The sequence below is a fragment of the Eumetopias jubatus genome, unplaced genomic scaffold (genome assembly GCF_037043125.1).
Source record: "Eumetopias jubatus isolate StellerSeaLion01/CBP00866 unplaced genomic scaffold, mEumJub1_p1.0 scaffold_7, whole genome shotgun sequence".
Taxonomy (NCBI): Eukaryota; Metazoa; Chordata; class Mammalia; order Carnivora; family Otariidae; genus Eumetopias; species Eumetopias jubatus.
In genome coordinates this window covers 52,566,974-52,583,993 of record NW_028274813.1, presented here as the reverse complement: position 1 = coordinate 52,583,993, position 17,020 = coordinate 52,566,974, and the positions used below count along the sequence as shown (strand labels likewise).

General features: G+C 35.8%; 1 protein-coding gene and 1 pseudogene across 1 annotated transcript in view; both read left to right on the top strand.

Moving 5' to 3' along the window:
- Positions 1-17,020, top strand: part of FANCM (FA complementation group M) — a 60,782-nt gene that overhangs the window by 1,523 nt on the left and 42,239 nt on the right. Inside the window, exons 3-8 of the mRNA XM_028102855.1 lie at positions 3,256-3,333; positions 8,416-8,574; positions 12,071-12,202; positions 13,945-14,077; positions 14,564-14,689; positions 15,567-15,653. Of these exons, the coding sequence (XP_027958656.1) occupies positions 3,256-3,333; positions 8,416-8,574; positions 12,071-12,202; positions 13,945-14,077; positions 14,564-14,689; positions 15,567-15,653 (715 nt within the window). The remainder of the gene's footprint in view (positions 1-3,255; positions 3,334-8,415; positions 8,575-12,070; positions 12,203-13,944; positions 14,078-14,563; positions 14,690-15,566; positions 15,654-17,020) is intronic.
- Positions 52-2,968, top strand: LOC148163890 (double homeobox protein A-like; annotated as a pseudogene).

Genomic DNA, 17,020 nt, shown 5'->3' with positions numbered 1-17,020 from the left:
ATAATAATCCAAAGATTGGCTGATCCTTAGACTTCAGAACTCTCTTCCAACATGGCCCAAGACAACTCTCCAAACAAGACCATAACAATGAATCAGAGACGCAGCCGCACCAAATTCACAGAAGATCAATTGAAAATCCTCATCAAGGCATTTGACCAAAATCCTTACCCAGGTTATGCTACCAAAGACTTGCTTTAGAAATCAACACTGATGAGTCCAGAATCCAGATTTGGTTTCAGAATCGAAGAGCTAGGCACCAGTGCCAGAAAAAATCAGAACCCGATGAGGACTTAGAATCAAGTCAAGACCAAGATCACTCTGAAGAGGAGATTCAAAGTAGAGAAGACAGACGGTGTCATACCAGCTATACTTCTTCACAATTACACACCCTTATCGGGGCATTTATGAACAACCCTTATCCTGGCATTGATACCAGAGAGCAACTTGCTAAAGAAATTGGCATTCCAGAGTCAAGAGTCCAAATTTGGTTTCAAAATCGGAGATCCAGATTCCATGTCCAGGGAAAAAGGGAACCTGATGATCAAGACTCAGAACAGAGACAAGACCAGGAACAGGATCTCTGGGATGAGAGAGTTCAAGAGAGAGAGAGGGAGAGTGCACAGAGAGGGAGCGGCAGACAGAGGGAGAAGTAGACTCCCTGCTGACCAAGGAGCCCAACGCGGGACTCAATCCCAGGACCCTGGGATCATGACCTGAGCCAAAGGCAGACGCTTAACGACTGAGCCACCTAGGTGCTCCTATATTTGACGTTTCTAAGTGACCTATTCCTTGACTTGCTTGTTTTATAAATAATCTTAAGTGACTTTCTGGAGACCCCCTCAGGGGCTGCATTCTTTAGGCAGTATTTTCTTTTTTAATAATTAAGTGTAATTGTAGTAAAATAAATAGAACATAAAATGTACTATCACAACCAAAAAAAAAAAAATAATCCAAAGACTGGTAGTGGATATGCAGTGTCATTCCTTGGCAGTTAGGTAAAATCATACTTAACTGTCAAGAGTTGTTACCAAGATTGAATGACATAATGTATGCAACATACCTAACACAGTGCCTTCTAGTTACTTATGTACTACATAAATATAAAGTAGAAAGGTGAAGAGGTGGGATATGGCTGGAGAGATACTTAAAGTCCAGGTCACGAAGGCATTTGTATATTAGGCTTAGCAGTTTGAATGCTCTTTGTAGGATATAGGGGTTATAGGTGGTGGAGACTCATTTAAAAATGTTTACCTGGGGTGATACTTAAGATTTAAAAGAGATTAAAAGAGTAGAAGGCTAAAGGCAGGGTGTACAGTGAGGGAGAGGGAGAGGAGGTATTTAGGATGACTCCCAGATTTCTGACTTAGAAGACTGTGAGGAGGTTGGTGCTCTAGTCAAAACAGAGAGTTCTGGAGGCACAGAAGATTTGGGGTATTGCGGAAAGATAATGAGTGTAGCTTTAGATTGTTGAGTTTGAAGTGTCCATGAGGAATCTAGCTATAGATACCCAGTGGGCAGTGGGGGATAGAAGTATGAATCTCAATGGAGAGTTCTGAGCTGGAATACAGATTTGGAAATCATCAACATATAGGTGGTACATAGGTAAAACTATAAGCTGGTGATATCAGGGAAAGGGTATAGAGTAAGAATAGAAGAGAAAGTTGATTTTATTTAGTGCAAAGAGGTGAATTTTACTGCCAGTTTGTGAATTTATAGTTTTCCTGGTTAAGGAACTTAAGTTTAAGTTAAGTTTATCATATTATATCTCTGTGTTATCTTCTGGAGAATTGTTATCTTTCTTAGAATTGATTTTAGGCAAGAAATGGATGTATATACTTTTTATATCTTTCCAAGTTAAATTAATACCCAGTGTGTTAAGTTTTCTGCTTGAGTGGGGCATTTAAAAATTTTTATTTTAACTCTGAATTTACTTTGTAGATTTAGCTTATACGTAGCAACTTTAACTCACTTATTTTTTCAAAATTTTCTAGCATTGGGTCTTTGTTTTTTTTTTAAGTAGGCTCCACATTGGGTGTAGAGCCCAATGTGGGTCTTGCTCACCACCCTGAGATCAAGACCTGGGCTGAGATCAAGAGTCAGGCACTCAATGGACTTGAGCCACTGAGGCACCACACTTTTTTTTTTTTTTTTTAATTACAAGGCTTATGCTTTTATGGAGTACAGTGGAGACATGCACTGATTTCATTAATATCCAGACAGCCTGAGTGCTTATCGTGCCTTGACTATTATAGATGTAGATTCCAACAGGCACACCAACTCCATGAAGAATGTAGCTTCCTGGGTTACAAACACAGCACCATTTCATCTTCTACAAAATGCATGAGAATCCCCCTTGCATAAAAGTAACGTATTAGGGTTTGTCTTGCATCAGTTTAATTAGAAAATTCAGTGTTAAGTATAATGTTCTATCTTAATATGTATTCTATATCATGTTAAAAAGAAACTCCATAAATAATTTTTTTTGAGATTAGTCAAGAGTCATTGTGAGTCTCACTGAATTCATACTTTACATGGTTTAAAATAGCAGTTTTTAGGTAATCTGATTTTACTATTTCCTATATCTAATGCAGAACTACAGGATATTGAGAGCTATTCCTGCAATTCAGTTTACTTAGCAGTCCTTTTTCCTTGTATTGGGGCCTCATGTGTAGGATCGTATGGGACTCTGGTGGAATATCCAATATTAATCATACCAGACATGGGTGTTGAATTCATATTGCAACATCGAGAATGATGCTTTGGTGCCACTGAGAAAATGTGTTAGAATTTAAAAGGAAAGTTGGATTTTTAAAATCTTTTCCTTAAACAATTTTTTTTTCCATTTCAAATCTAATTTCATACCGGTATTTTTTTTTTCTATTCTTAGGTTATGACTTATCTTCATCTGGTAGGTGTGCATATGGATATAGCTGTAAGGCTAAACTATGGACCAAACAACAGAGAGTAGACTCTCTTCTTCCATTTGTCCTTGAATTAACTGAGTCTTTTGATTTGCTTCTATATTAGGCCTTGGCATTGTGGCTTTATGTATAGAAGAAACCCTAAGGTATTTTTGATTGGTGTAGAGTAAAAACCTGAATTATTTGCTCTTCAGATAATGTGATTCATGATAGTTCCATCCCTTACTCTGAATAAGAAATAATGATAATGGAACATATATAATAGCTTGTTTAACAGAATTGTTGTTTTTGTATTGGATAGATGAAATTAAATAACTTTTCCTTCTTTTTTAAGGTTGTAAGAGAACTAGTCAAATATACAAATCACTTTAGAATCTTGGCTCTTAGTGCCACACCAGGTAGTGATATAAAGGTAAGTAAAATGTCTTTCCATTTCTTAACATTTAAGAAAACAAGAACTTTTGTATGGGCCCAGATCAGTTTGTCATTCTAGTATTTATTTATTTTATTTATTAAGATTTTATTTATTTATTTGAGAGAGAATGAGATAGAGAGCATGAGAGGAGGCAGGGTCAGAGGGAGAAGCAGACTCCCTGTTGAGCAGGGAGCCCAATGCGGGACTCGATCCGGGGACTCCAGGATCATGACCTGAGTGGAAGGCAGTCGCTTAACCAACTGAGCCACCCAGGTGCTCCTGTCGTCCTAGTATTTAGTTTGACATCAAGACTACAACATTTCTTACATATACCTATGTTTTCTTCTATGGTTGGAGGAGATTTTCTACATTAGTAGTTTTTATTTTTTTAATTAAAAAAATTTTTTTTCACTAGTTTTTTTTTTTTTTTAAGATTTTATTTATTTATTTGACAGAGAGAGACACAGCGAGAGAGGGAACACAAGCAGGGGGAGTGGGAGAGGGAGAAGCAGGCTTCCCGCCAAACAGGGAGCCCAGTGCGGGGGCTTGATCCCAGGACCCTGGGATCATGACCTGAGCCAAAGGCAGATGCTTAACAACTAAACCACCCAGGCGCCCTTCACTGTAGTTTTTAGATGTCAGTATGCATAAGTAGTTTGTTAAAAGTGGTAAATTTTAAATAGTATAAGTGTTATTTATTTATGTTTAAAGATTTTATTTAATTATTTATTAGAAAAGAGAGAGCAAGCAGGTGCGCATGCACAAAGGGGGGGAGGGGCAGAGGGAGAGGGAGAAGCAGGCTCCCTGCTGAGCAAGGAGCCCAAGTTGGGGCTAGATTCCAGGACCCTGAGATCATGATTTGAACTGAAGGCAGACACTTAATCGACTGAGCCACCCAGGTGCCCTAGTATAAGTGTTTTTTAAATTGTTTAAATTTTCAGGGTTTTTTTTTTTAAGCTTTATTTTGAACTAAGACTTCCAGAAAATTTGCAAAAATTGCAGTCTCTATCTCTCCTTTGCTCAGCTTCCCCTAGTGTTAACATATAACCATAGTAAAATTATCAAAACCAGGAAATTAACATTGGCATAGTACTAGTAACTAATCTGTAGACCTGAGTTGAATTTTGTCAGTTTTCCCACCCCTTTCCTTTTCAGCTCCAGGGTCTGGTCCAGGATCTCACTGGCATTTAGTTGTCATGTTTCAGTCCTTCCTATCTGTGATAGTTTCTCAGTCTTTTCTTGTTTTCCATGACCTTGATGCTTTTAAGAGCAAATGCCAGTTATTTTGTAGACTATTCCTCAGTTTGGGTTTGTCTGATGTTTTCTCATGATTGGAGTGAGGTTATGCATTTTTGGCAAGAATACTCCAGAAGTGATGCTGTACCTTTCTCAGTGCATGGTAGCAGAGACTATATGATGGTGATTTGTCTTACTGCTGTTGCTATTAATCTTGACTTCGTTAAGGTGATTTCTTCCCAGTTTCCACATTTTAAAATTACTGTTTTCCCCTTTGTAATTAGTGAGTATATTGCGGGGGATATACTCTGAGATTGTGTAAATATTTTGGCATCCAATGATGGTTCTTGCTTGCAACTGTTATTTCTGTGGTGTTTGCCTAATCATTGTTCCCTTCCTCTCATTTTTTTTACATTTGTTAAGGTGAATTCTTTTGTAATGAAGAGCTGTTTCTTCTCTCCCATTTATTAATTTAATTCTTTGTATCAATATGGACTAATGGATATTTGTTTTTTTCTATGGGCTACAATCCAGTGCTATCATTATTAATTTTGTTGCTCAGATTGTTTCAACTTTGGCCATTGGGATCTTTAAGATGGTGCCTGTGTGCTTTTGGACAACGTTTTTTTTCCTTTTGAATCCTTCCTATTTTGCATCACAAGATATTTATGCTCATTTAGTATTTTTCATGCCCAGCCATGGAATCACCCATTCCTCCAGGGAGCTCTGATTTCCTTTATTAAAAGATAGTAAAAATTCAGGTTTACACTCTAATTTTAGTAGCTCTGAATCGTCTTCTGTATTGGGTTTTGAAGACTTTCTAAGGTAAGTTTCAATTCTGTCAAGTTGTAAGACTTTTTTCCTTCTGTCCATAGCCTTGATATTTTTCAGAAATTTCTATGCTGTCTCTGATCGTACTACAATCACTTTAAACATGCTTGATTGTTTTTAGTCACCTTTTAAGTCTTTGCTAAAATGTTGCCCCTTCAAGAAGTTTTACTCTAAACTATCAAAAGATAGCACTCCCTGTCTTGTGATTTTCTTTTTTGTGTGTGATTTTCTTAATATTAATCATAATCTGTCATTTTTTTTTTTACTTATACATGTATTTGTTGTCTTTTGGCCCCATGAAAATAGTAGCTATATGAATATAGAGATTATGTGTATCTTGGTCAAAGCTCTGTTACCAACTCAATACCTGGCATGTGGGAGTCATTCAAATATTTGTTGAATGAATGATTAAATATAGTAACATCTTACTCAGTTTTATAAAGTGGTCATAATTCTACTCCAGATTATGTGGACCCTCAGTAGCTACAGTTAGGATTAGGATATATTAGGAACCCTACCAGGTGTTGGGAATACAAAGGTGATTAAGATGTGATTCCTGTTGTATTTTTTATTTGAAATTACATTTAGTTTGTTTGGGGCACCTGGCTGGCTCAGTCAGTAGGGCATGTGAGTCTTGATCTGAGTCATGAGTTCAAGGTCCACGTTGGGGGTAGAGATTGCTTTACATAAATAAATAGGAAATTATGTCTAGTTTCTTTTCTTTTTTTAAAGATATTTATTTATTTATTTGTCAGAGAGAGAAAGAGACAGCACAAGCAGGGGGAGCAGCAGGCAGGCAGAGGGCAGTAGGCTCCCTGCTGAGCAAGGAGCCCTATGCAGGACTGAATCCCAGGACCCTGGGAATCACGACCTGAGCTAAAGCCAGATGCTTAACTGACTGAGCCACCCAGGTGTCCCCGTTTAGTTTGTTTTTTGAAAGCTCATGAGACTTTCTAGCTTTAAAAAAAGCCCTTAATTTCTGGACACTTTAAGAACTCCCTCCCCATTTGTTCATTTGTTCTTTCTTTTAACTCTTTTTTTTAATTAAGATTTTATTTATTTATTTGAGATAGAGCATAAGCAGGGGGAGTGGCAGAGGGAGAAGGAGAAGCAGGCTCTCAGCTGAGCCAGGAGCCCAATGTGGGGCTCGATCCCAGGACTCTGGGATCATGACCTGAGCCGAAGGCAGACACTTAACTGAGCCACCCAGGTGTCCCAAGGGAGAAAGTCTTAAGCAGACTCCAAGCACTGAGCATGGAGCCCAACACCAGGCTTGATCTCATGACCCTGATAACATGACCTGAGCTGAAATCAAAGGTTGGACACTTAACCAACTCAGCCACTCAGGCACCCTAGTGATTTCACAATTCTGTACATTACTCAGTGCTCATCACAACAAGTGTAGTCACCATTTGTCACTGTACAACATTATTACAGCATTATTAACTACATTCCCTATGCTGTACTTTTCATTTCTGTGACTTTTTATAACTGGAAGTTTGTACTTCTTAATTCCCTTCACTTATTTTGCCCATCTCCCCACCCACCTCCTCTCTGGCAACCACCAGTTTTCTGTATTTAAGAGTCTGTTTTGTTTTTTAAATTTCACATATAAGTGAAATCATATGGCATTTGTTTTTCTCTTGACTTATTTCATTTAGCATAATACCCTCTAGGTCCATCCATGTTGTCGTGAATGACATTCCATTTTTTTATGGCTCAGTAATAGTCCATTAAATTCTTATTTATTTATTGACAGACACTTGGGTGGCTTTCATATCTTGGCTATTGTAAATAATGCTGCAATAGATCTTTTACCTCTTTGGTCACATTTATTTCTAGGTATTTTATTCTTTTGGGTGCAGTTGTAAATTGAGTTTTCTTCATTTCTCTCTTTTTATAAGATCTTAAGATTTTTATTTGTCAAAGAGAAAGAATGTGCGTGAGAAAGAGAGAAAGAAAGAGCACAAGCATGGGGAGTGACAGGCAGAGGGAGAAGCAGGCTCCCTGCTGTGCAAAGAGCCCAATATGGGATTTGATTCCAGGACCCTGGGATCATGAACTGAGCCGAAGGCTGATGCTTAACTGACTGAGCCACCCAGGCGTCCCGTTCATTTCTTTCTCCTACTTTGTTATCAGTGTATAGAAATGCAACAGATTTCTGTATAATAATTTTGTATCCTGCAACTTTATTGAATTCATTTATTAGTTCTAAGTGTTTTGGTGGAGTATTTAGGGTTCTTTCTTTGAACTCTTGATCACAGTCAGTACAGGAGTTTAATGGTAGAGTAGTTCTTTATACCAACAGGTTATATGTTTTTGCTCCAGTTATGCAATTTCATAATAAAATTTTTTATAAGTTTTGGGTGAAGGAAATTTACAAGTATATCCAGCAATATTTTCATATAATCTATATCGATTTAAATGGAAAATATTCTAATTTATCAATAATTGATTTAGTATAGTATATGCCCTATACCCTCAATTTCTTAACAAGCCAATTTGTAAAGTATTCCTAAGACACATTAGTGTCCTTTACTAGTAACAAGACTTCTGTTCTTCCCACAAAAAAAATCACTGGAAAAAAAGTATTTGCCAGGGAACCAGGAAATTTGGGTTGTTGTTCTGGCTCTAAAATTGACTGTTATATAATGTTTTGGGGATTTAGTTTGCTAACCCAAAACTTCTGTTTTGCCTGAGTCTTCATAAAATGTAGATGGAAGGAGTGAGTATGTCACTACCACTGAAAAGTGCAAAATATGTTTGAGAAACTTGTTGGATGTTTACTAATATTCTTATTTCTTGGATGCTTGGCTGAAAGTGCTGCATGAAAGAAAAATGTTTCAAAGCCTTATCTTCCTCTTGTACTACTTCTGATGTAACTTATAGTTTTTAAAAAAAGAAGCTTAATGATATGAATTCTAAATTTTACCACGATTTTATTTTTGTTGGTAACCTAAGCTTAAAAATTTAACATGTAATATAGTTATAATCATACTTGATTTTCTGTAGGCTGTTCAACAGGTTATTACTAACCTACGAATTGGGCAGATAGAACTTCGTTCTGAAGATTCTCCGGATATTCTGCCATACTCTCATGAAAGGCGAGTTGAAAAGCTAGTTGTTCCCCTAGGTGAAGAACTTGCAGCCATCCAAAAGGCATATATCCAGGTAAGCCGTTTTTATCACTATTCAGAGTTTTGATAAGTGAACTGATAATGTCTTTATTTTATTTTGTAGAATCTGGCTGTGAGAATATATAGTTATATCATTTTATATAATTAGTATGTTGAAACAATTCTTTGAAATTAAAATTTTTGGAATGAGTACCATGTTTTATTTGTTAGTTACTGTTAAAGAAGCAATACAAAATGATGGACCATTTCTAAAGCCAATAACAGCCTTATTTTTTAAAGAACACCTATTAATTGCAGTATAAAACACACATATAAATTGCAAAGTGTACAAGACCTAAGTGTATATAGCTTAGTGAATTTTCACATAGGGAACACACTTATAAGACATGTCCAGATTTAACCAGAAGTTTCTTTGTAAGAAAATATATTTTCAGTATTTTCCTCCTGGATCCCTTATACAGCAGTGATTCTCAACTGGAGGCAGTTTTGCCCACCTGGTGACATTTGGCAATGTCTTGATACCTTTTTGGTTGTCATAACTGGAGGGGGTAGAGAGTAGAGTTGCTACTAGAATCTAATGTGTAGAGGCTAAGAATGCTGCTTAACATTCTGTAATGAACAAGAATAGTCTCCCAACAGCAAAGGATTATCTGGGCCAAATGTCAGTATTGTAGCTATTGAGAAATTGCTTAGCCAGTTATCAATTTCAATGGGAAAAATTTGAGGTAACACACTTTTTCTATAGTTCATAATTAGTGTCATGCTAGGAGAACATCTTGTTCTCCTGTCTTCATTGTTGCAGAATAAAGATGCCTGCAAATTCTTTGACACTCCTCCCATGGAGAGATAAGATGCATTTCCTTTTCCCTCTAATTTAGACTGGCTCTGTGACTGACTTTGACCAGCAGAATGTGATAAACCTCGAGTAAGCCATGATGAACCTCAGCTAAGCCGTGTTCAGGAGAAAGGAGGAACTGGTAGATAGCTAGAATTGAGGGTGTAGACATATGGCTCCAGTTGAGGTATTACACTTAACATTCAGCCATTCAAGGCTCCAGACATCAAAGAACAGAGAATAGCTGTCCCTGCAGTACCCTGACAGAATTCTTTTTTATTTGTAATTTTTAAAATATTTTATTTATTTATTTGACAGAGAAAGACACAGCAAGAGAGGGAACACAGGCAGGGGGAGTGAGAGAGGGAGAAGCAGGCTTCCCGCGGAGCAAGGAGCCCGATGGGGGCTCGATCCCAGGACCCTGGGATCATGACGCTTAATGACTGAGCCACCCAGGCGCCCCTCTTTTTTATTTTTAACGTTTTATTTTGCAGTGGTTTTAGACTTTCAGGAAATATGCACAAATAGTATAGAGAGGTCCAGTGGGGAGATACTTTGAGACTACTCAAATGTCCTGTTTCTCAGCATATTTTGCTCTCTAATTTTAGCATGCAGTGATGGTTCTTGCCTGCTACAGTTACTTCTGTTATGTTTACCTAATCACGGTTTCTCCTTTCTCTCAATTCTTTTATGTTTGTCAGTTAGAATGAAGACCTGTTTCTTCCTTTGATTTATTTATTAATTCTTTGTATCAGTATAGACTAATAGATAATTTTTTTTCCTCTCCACTTCAATCTAATACTGATATTAGTATGAATTTTTTTGCTCAGATTGCTCCAACTTTGGCCATTTAGAGTTCCTTGTGTCCTTTAGACATGTACTGTTGTTTTTGTTTTTGTTTTTTTAACACTTCTTAACTTTCTGTCTACACAAGATATTTTGTGCTCATTTAGTATTTCTCGTGTCCCAGCCATGGAATCAACCACTTCTCCAAGGAATCCTTATAACTTTTATGGAAGAATGGTATTTTGAAACAAAATCTGTGTATTAGGTGTGCACATTGTTCTTTTTTTTTTTTTAAGATTTTATTTATTTGACAGACAGAGACACAGTGAGAGAGGGAACACAAGCAGGGGGAGTGGGAGAGGGAGAATCAGGCTTCCCGCCGAGCAGGGAGCCCGATGCAGGGCTCGATCCCAGGACCCTGGGATCATGACCTGAGCCGAAGGCAGACGCTTAACGACTGAGCCACCCAGGCGCCCCTCTGCTCATTTTTTAAATCAGATCTTTTTTTGGTGTTGAATTGTATAAGTTCTTTATATACTTTGGATATGAACCCTTTACCGAATATATCATTTGCAGGATATATCATTTGCAAATATCTTCTCTAATTCAGTAGGTTGGCTTTTCATTTTGTCAGTTGTTTCCTTTGTAATGCAGAGCTTTTTATTTTTTTAATTTATTTTATTTATTTAATTTTTTAAGTAAACTCTTCGCCCTACTTGTAGCTTGAACTCATGACCCCAAGATCAAGAGTCACATGCTCTATGGACTGAGCCAGCCAGGCATCTCCAGAAACTTTTTATTTTGATATAATAATCATCTCCTTAAAACTAATACATTTTGTCATGATTAAAATCATTCCATATATAAGGATGTAAAAATTATAATTTGTATAAACCCATATAATAGGCATTTCATTTTGTGGATGCTTTTGGAGTACTTCTGTAGGTAATATGATCAGGAAAGCTGGAAGGGAAGAAAAATAAAACTCTACTAAAATAGCCCTATTTTAGGAAATAGAATTAGGCAAAAATTTAAACAGTTAATAACATATTGCTATACTAGGTCTTCATCTCTAGTTCTCTGTTTTCCTTCACTGTGCCATCAAGCTCATCCTGCATCAGGACCTTTTGTCTGCTATTTCCTCTGCCTGATATACTCTGTCCTCAGAACTTGTCATCATTCAGATGTCAACTCAAATATTACCTCTCTAGAGAGACCATCTTTGTTTACCTTACTTAATAGTGACCCCACTTCCCTCCAAAACTCCATAGCATTACTGTTACTGTGTTTTAGGTTCTTACATTCATTTATTGAAATAGAAACTCTCTTTGTTCACGCCTTATCCTTTGCTTCCCTTCATTGGATGTAAACTTTATGAAAGTTAGTGACTTCATTTGTCTCAGCTACAAGTTCCCAGCCTTTGGAACAATGTTTGACATATACTAGATGCTTAATAAATATTTCTTGAAAGAATGAATCAACAAATCAAACTGAATGTACTCAAGACATTTTGATTTAGTCAGCAGGACTACAAATATTTACCTATATGCCAGACTTTGTTCTTCATATTGAAGATGGAACAGTGAGAAATCAAAGGCTCTTCATTCCTTGTGCTTAGATTATAGTGTGTGTAGGTTGGGTGAGGAGGGGAATTAAGAAATGCACAGATAAACACATATGTTCTTAAATTAGTTGGATCCAATACTTGCTTGTGCTGAATCTCATATGGATGTTACCTGGGGATAAATGTTAAGTACTTTTAAGTTTTGTTGTTATTTTGTGTCTTTACTTAAAAAATTATTTTAAGACAAACTTTATTTAATATATAATTTCTATTTTAATATGTGAGAAAATGATTGTGTTTGAAAAAGGACTTTAAGCTTAAACTAAATTTCACTGAAATTTGCAGGTTTTGGAGGCATTTGCCAGTTCTTTGATTCAGAGGAATGTTTTGATGAGAAGGGATATCCCCAATCTAACAAAATACCAGATAATTTTGGCAAGAGATCAATTTAGGAAAAACCCATCTCCAAATATGGTGGTAGGTATTTTTAAATTAATTTTGGAGAAAGGTTAAATTTTTATTTAGACCCAAGATAAAATATAAATAATGATTGATTTTTGGTATATATTAGCTCATCAAGAATTTAGGTATGTAATTAAAAAAAGTAAAAAAATAAAAATAAATTTTAAATTAAAAAAATTTAGATATGATTTATATAGTTTATAAAAAGCATGACAAAAGTCTAGCAAAAATATACTTTAAGGCTTTGAATTAAGATAATTTTATTTTTTAACTTTTAATAAAAGACTTGGTATTTTAGTTCATTCCTATCAAAGTGCCATGAGGAGGTAGAATAGAACTAACTTTTAGACCTAGAGCATTTATTTAGTCTTAACTCTTGATACCAGAGGTTGGAGGAAGCATCATAGTAAGCTGCTTATTTCTAATCTTCCTAGGAAAAAAAAATAGATGGATAGGAACATACCCATCAAGCTAGGTACAAAGTCAGAAGAGATGCTCACAAGCAAAAAAGCACTGAATCATTCTTTGAACTGAGAGGGAATGCATTTGCAAAAGAACAGAGGCAGTTGAATAAAGGTATGAAGGAGTCAGTGAACAAGCCAACGTGGCTGAGATAAAAGATTAAGGACGTCAGATATGATAATTAATCTAGGTTATGAGCACATAAGAATAGCTTTAAATGTTACACCAAGAAATGTAGACTTTATCTGGTAGTATCTAGGGAACCATTAAGGGAACCTTTTCTGTAAAATTACAGTATAAAATTTAGTATATTATACAAAACTTTAATAGAATGTTTTAATTTCTCCTAAGCATTAAAGGTTCATTGAAATTTTAGGTAGTAAATCTAAACCTCTTGAACCTGATCTTACTGATGAGAGTTTGTTTAGGTAATTGGTGTACCATTTTAGGGCATTTATCACTACCCTACAAACATTTAAAATGAGTATTACTGATATTGAATGCTACTAAAGATGTAAGGTAGAGAATAATAGTCTTTATCTTGAATAAAGGAAAATAATTAAAACTTATTCTCAGTGATCTCTTTTTAAAAATTATCCTATCATATAGTTATACCTGCTGTATGCTCTCATAAAAGGAATATGTATTTCACTTTTCCTTGAGAGTAGTGGTTAAAAGCACAAGGACCCTGAGCCAAATTCCATGGGTTCAAATACTGGGTCTACAGCTTCCTCATGTATAAAATGGGCATAACCATAGAACCTACCTCCCAGGTGTTGGGATTAAATGAGTTTGTGTAAATAATGTGCTTTGAAAAGTGTCTGGTCCTAGGGCAACGTCAGATGTTATTATGGCATGTATAGTTGGTGTTAAATGTTAGTGTTAAACTGTCTGATTAAATTTTGTTCTGGTGCCAGTAACGTTTATGAGGATAGGCCATTATGTGACTTATTTTCCATTGTATCCCAAATACCTCTCTCTGTGCTTCATATGTAGTAGGAACTTGTTAAATAGTTTTGAAAGAACAAATGAATATATATACTGCTAATAATTTACCTAGAAAGAGAAACAGTATATGATAAATATTTCTCTCCATCACTTACTCTCTTTAAAATGTAAGTTTTGTATTGGAAAAAAATAAAATTAAAAAGGGACAGATTTTATATGGAAAATACACTGGCACTATGTCCTATGACATTGAATAGGTGGACCTTCAGTAGAGTGGTAAGTTTCACACCGAACATGTATCTTTATTTCTTCCTCTGGTTAAATTCAATATGTGCTTGTTTTTCTAGGGAATACAACAAGGCATAATCGAGGGAGAGTTTGCTATTTGTATTAGTTTATATCATGGTTATGAATTACTGCAGCAAATGGGAATGAGATCATTATATTTCTTCCTTTGTGGAATTATGGATGGAACTAAAGGTAAATTATATGAAATTATTTAAAGGAATAATGACATGTTATTATTTTGGTTAAACATGTATCGAACAGTTTGGGTTACTTAAAAATGCTTTCTTTTAACAAGCAATAAAATAGGGGTGCCCAGTTGACTCAGTCAGTAGAGCGTGTAGCTCTTGATCTCAGATTCATGAGTTTGAGCCCTCCTTTGGGCCTAGAGATTACTTAAAAAAACAAAAACAGAACAACAGCAAAAACAACAAAGAGCAATTAAATAGTTATGTAACAAATGATTATGCTTTTTTGTTTTTGATAAATTGGTGATAAAAAAGCAAACCATTCATTAATACAAATGTGAATGTGGAACTGGAAATAGTTGCTGGCTTTCATGTTTAAATTAGAAAAATTTGTATTTATTGCTAAAGTTTAATTTGTTTTTAATAAATAATAAGTTTGATTAATTTTGCTATTACATTGCTAATTTGGAAAATCTTTTCCTAATTTCTGAAGGAATGACTCGAGCAAAAAATGAACTTAGCCGAAATGAGGACTTCATGAAACTTTATAATCATCTAGAGTGCATGTTTGCACATACACGTGGTACTTCAGCAAATGGCTTTTCTACTACCCAAAAAGGTCTGGTTTTTCTTTTAAAATTTTATATTTCTCTTTATCAGATAGATTTTGAAATTTTACTCCACTGATCCACGTGTCTATCTATAATTACTTATTTCTATAGCAACAGGTCTGTTAAATGCTTAAAGATTTTATTCTTTAAGTTAGGATAAATATATATTCCAAGCTTATAAACTTTAAATATATAATAGATGTTAGTAATAGTTGTTACTGTTAGTGAAAATTCTCAGAACTACCAAAAACTGATTTATAGCTTAACTAAATCATATTTTTCCCTTCTACTTTGCTGCTGATTTCCTTTGGATTCTTTTTTAGAATGAAATTATAAAAAAAAATTCAGGGGTACCTGGGTGGCTCAGTCAGTTGAGCGTCTGACTCTTAATTTTGGCGCAAATCATGATCTCAGGGTTGTGGGATTGAGCCCCATATTGGGCTTCACACTCAATGGGGAATCTGCTGAAGATTCTCTCTCTCCCTCTCCACCCCTAAAATAAATAAATAAATCTTTAAAGAAAAATTCAAGGTTTATTTTATATTAGGGCTTATGTGCTACACAGATGCTACTTACTATTTAAATAAATAGAAAAAAAGTTAACAAATCTATTTTGAAGATTTTATTTCTTTGAGAGAGAAAGAGTGTGAGCATGAGTTGGGGGAGAGGCAAAGGGAGAAGCAGACTCCCTGCTGAGCAGAGAGCCGGATGAAGGGCTTGATCTCAGTACCCTGAGATCATGACCTGAGCTGAAGGCAGATGCTTAACTGACTGAGCCACCCAGGTGCCCCAACAAATCTATTTTGAAAAGGGTAATTAAAATACATTAATGTAATTGAATGGAAAATATATAACAATTTCTTGGTGTTTTTGTTTTTGTTGCAGGAGTTAAAGATCAAAAATTTTTCTATAGTCATCCAAAGTTAAAGAAATTAGAAGAAGTTGTAGTTGAACACTTCAAGTCATGGAACAGTAAGTCATGTTTGTAGCTTCAAGGAGAAACAAAGCTACTGAAAGAGCTAAAACTCTGACTCATTAGTTTGTGCTCACACTTTATGGAGAAGATGGGCTTTTAATTACTCTGGATAATAAACCTAAAAAAAAAAACCTTAAGATATTTTGGGAGAGTGGGACAAGGGACATGGTGGGAATGCTAAGAATAAGGTATTCTATGAAAAAGAAAAGTAAGCCTGGGGCAGTAGAAGGCAAGCAGACAGTAAAGCAATATACAATATAATGGTGGGGAAAAGTAAAGGAGGTAAGGAGATAGTCATGGAGGAGTGCTGTTTTATATAGGGTGTTAGAAAAAGACTGTCTCTAGGGTGATGTTTGAGCTGGTACCTGATGGAAGTGAGGGAGCAGGCCTTGTAGATTTTTGGGGGATGATAATAGCCAGGCAGAAAGAATAGTATATTCAAAGTCCCTAAGGCAGTGGGACTGATAAATGATTAAAGATCAGTAAACAAACCAATGCCGCTGGAGTAGTGTAATGAGGGTAAGAGTGGTTTAGGCGAAGATTGAAGAGGTGGCCAGGGACCAGATCATATATGGCTTGTAGGCCAAGTCAGGACTTCGGTTTTTATTCTATAAATGTTTATGGATTGTGAAACCATTATAGGGACATTTAGAGCCGTAGAGTGATGTGATCTGACTTACATTTTTGAAAGATCACTCTGGTAGCTTTTGCCGAGTATAAACATTAGCCATTTAGGAGACTATTTTCATAGTTTAAAGAAAATTACAGATGATGGTGGCTTGTACCAAGAAAATGGTAGTGGAGGTGCTAAGTGAGTATAGATTCTAGATATTTTTTGAATTTGGAGCCAACAGTATTTGCTGATAGATTAGACATAGGATATGAGGGAAAAAAGGAATCCTATGAGTGTGTGTGTGTGTATGTTTTGAATAATTATATGAGCAAAAAAAAAATTAAGAACAGCATACAGAAGAAAGAGCAAATACATTTAGATGCTTTTGAGATACCTAGTGGAACTGTGTAAGCATCAGATAAGTGAATCTGGATCTCAGAAGAATGGTCTGGGCTTTTTTTTTTTTTTTTTTAAAGTCAGAGAGAGAGAGTGAGGACAAGCATGGGAAGTGGCAGGCACAGGGAGAAGCAGGCTTCCCTCTGAGCAAGTAGCCCAATGTGGGACTTGATCCTAGGACCTTAGGATCATGACCTGAGCAAAAGGCAGCATCTTAACCAGCTGAGCCACCCAGGTGTCCCTGGGCTATTTTTAATCTCTTAACATATATATGAATAAATTTTTGAATCACAGCATAAAGGGTAATATTTAAAGTTTCAGGAATGGTTATGATCACATTACCAGGAATACAGT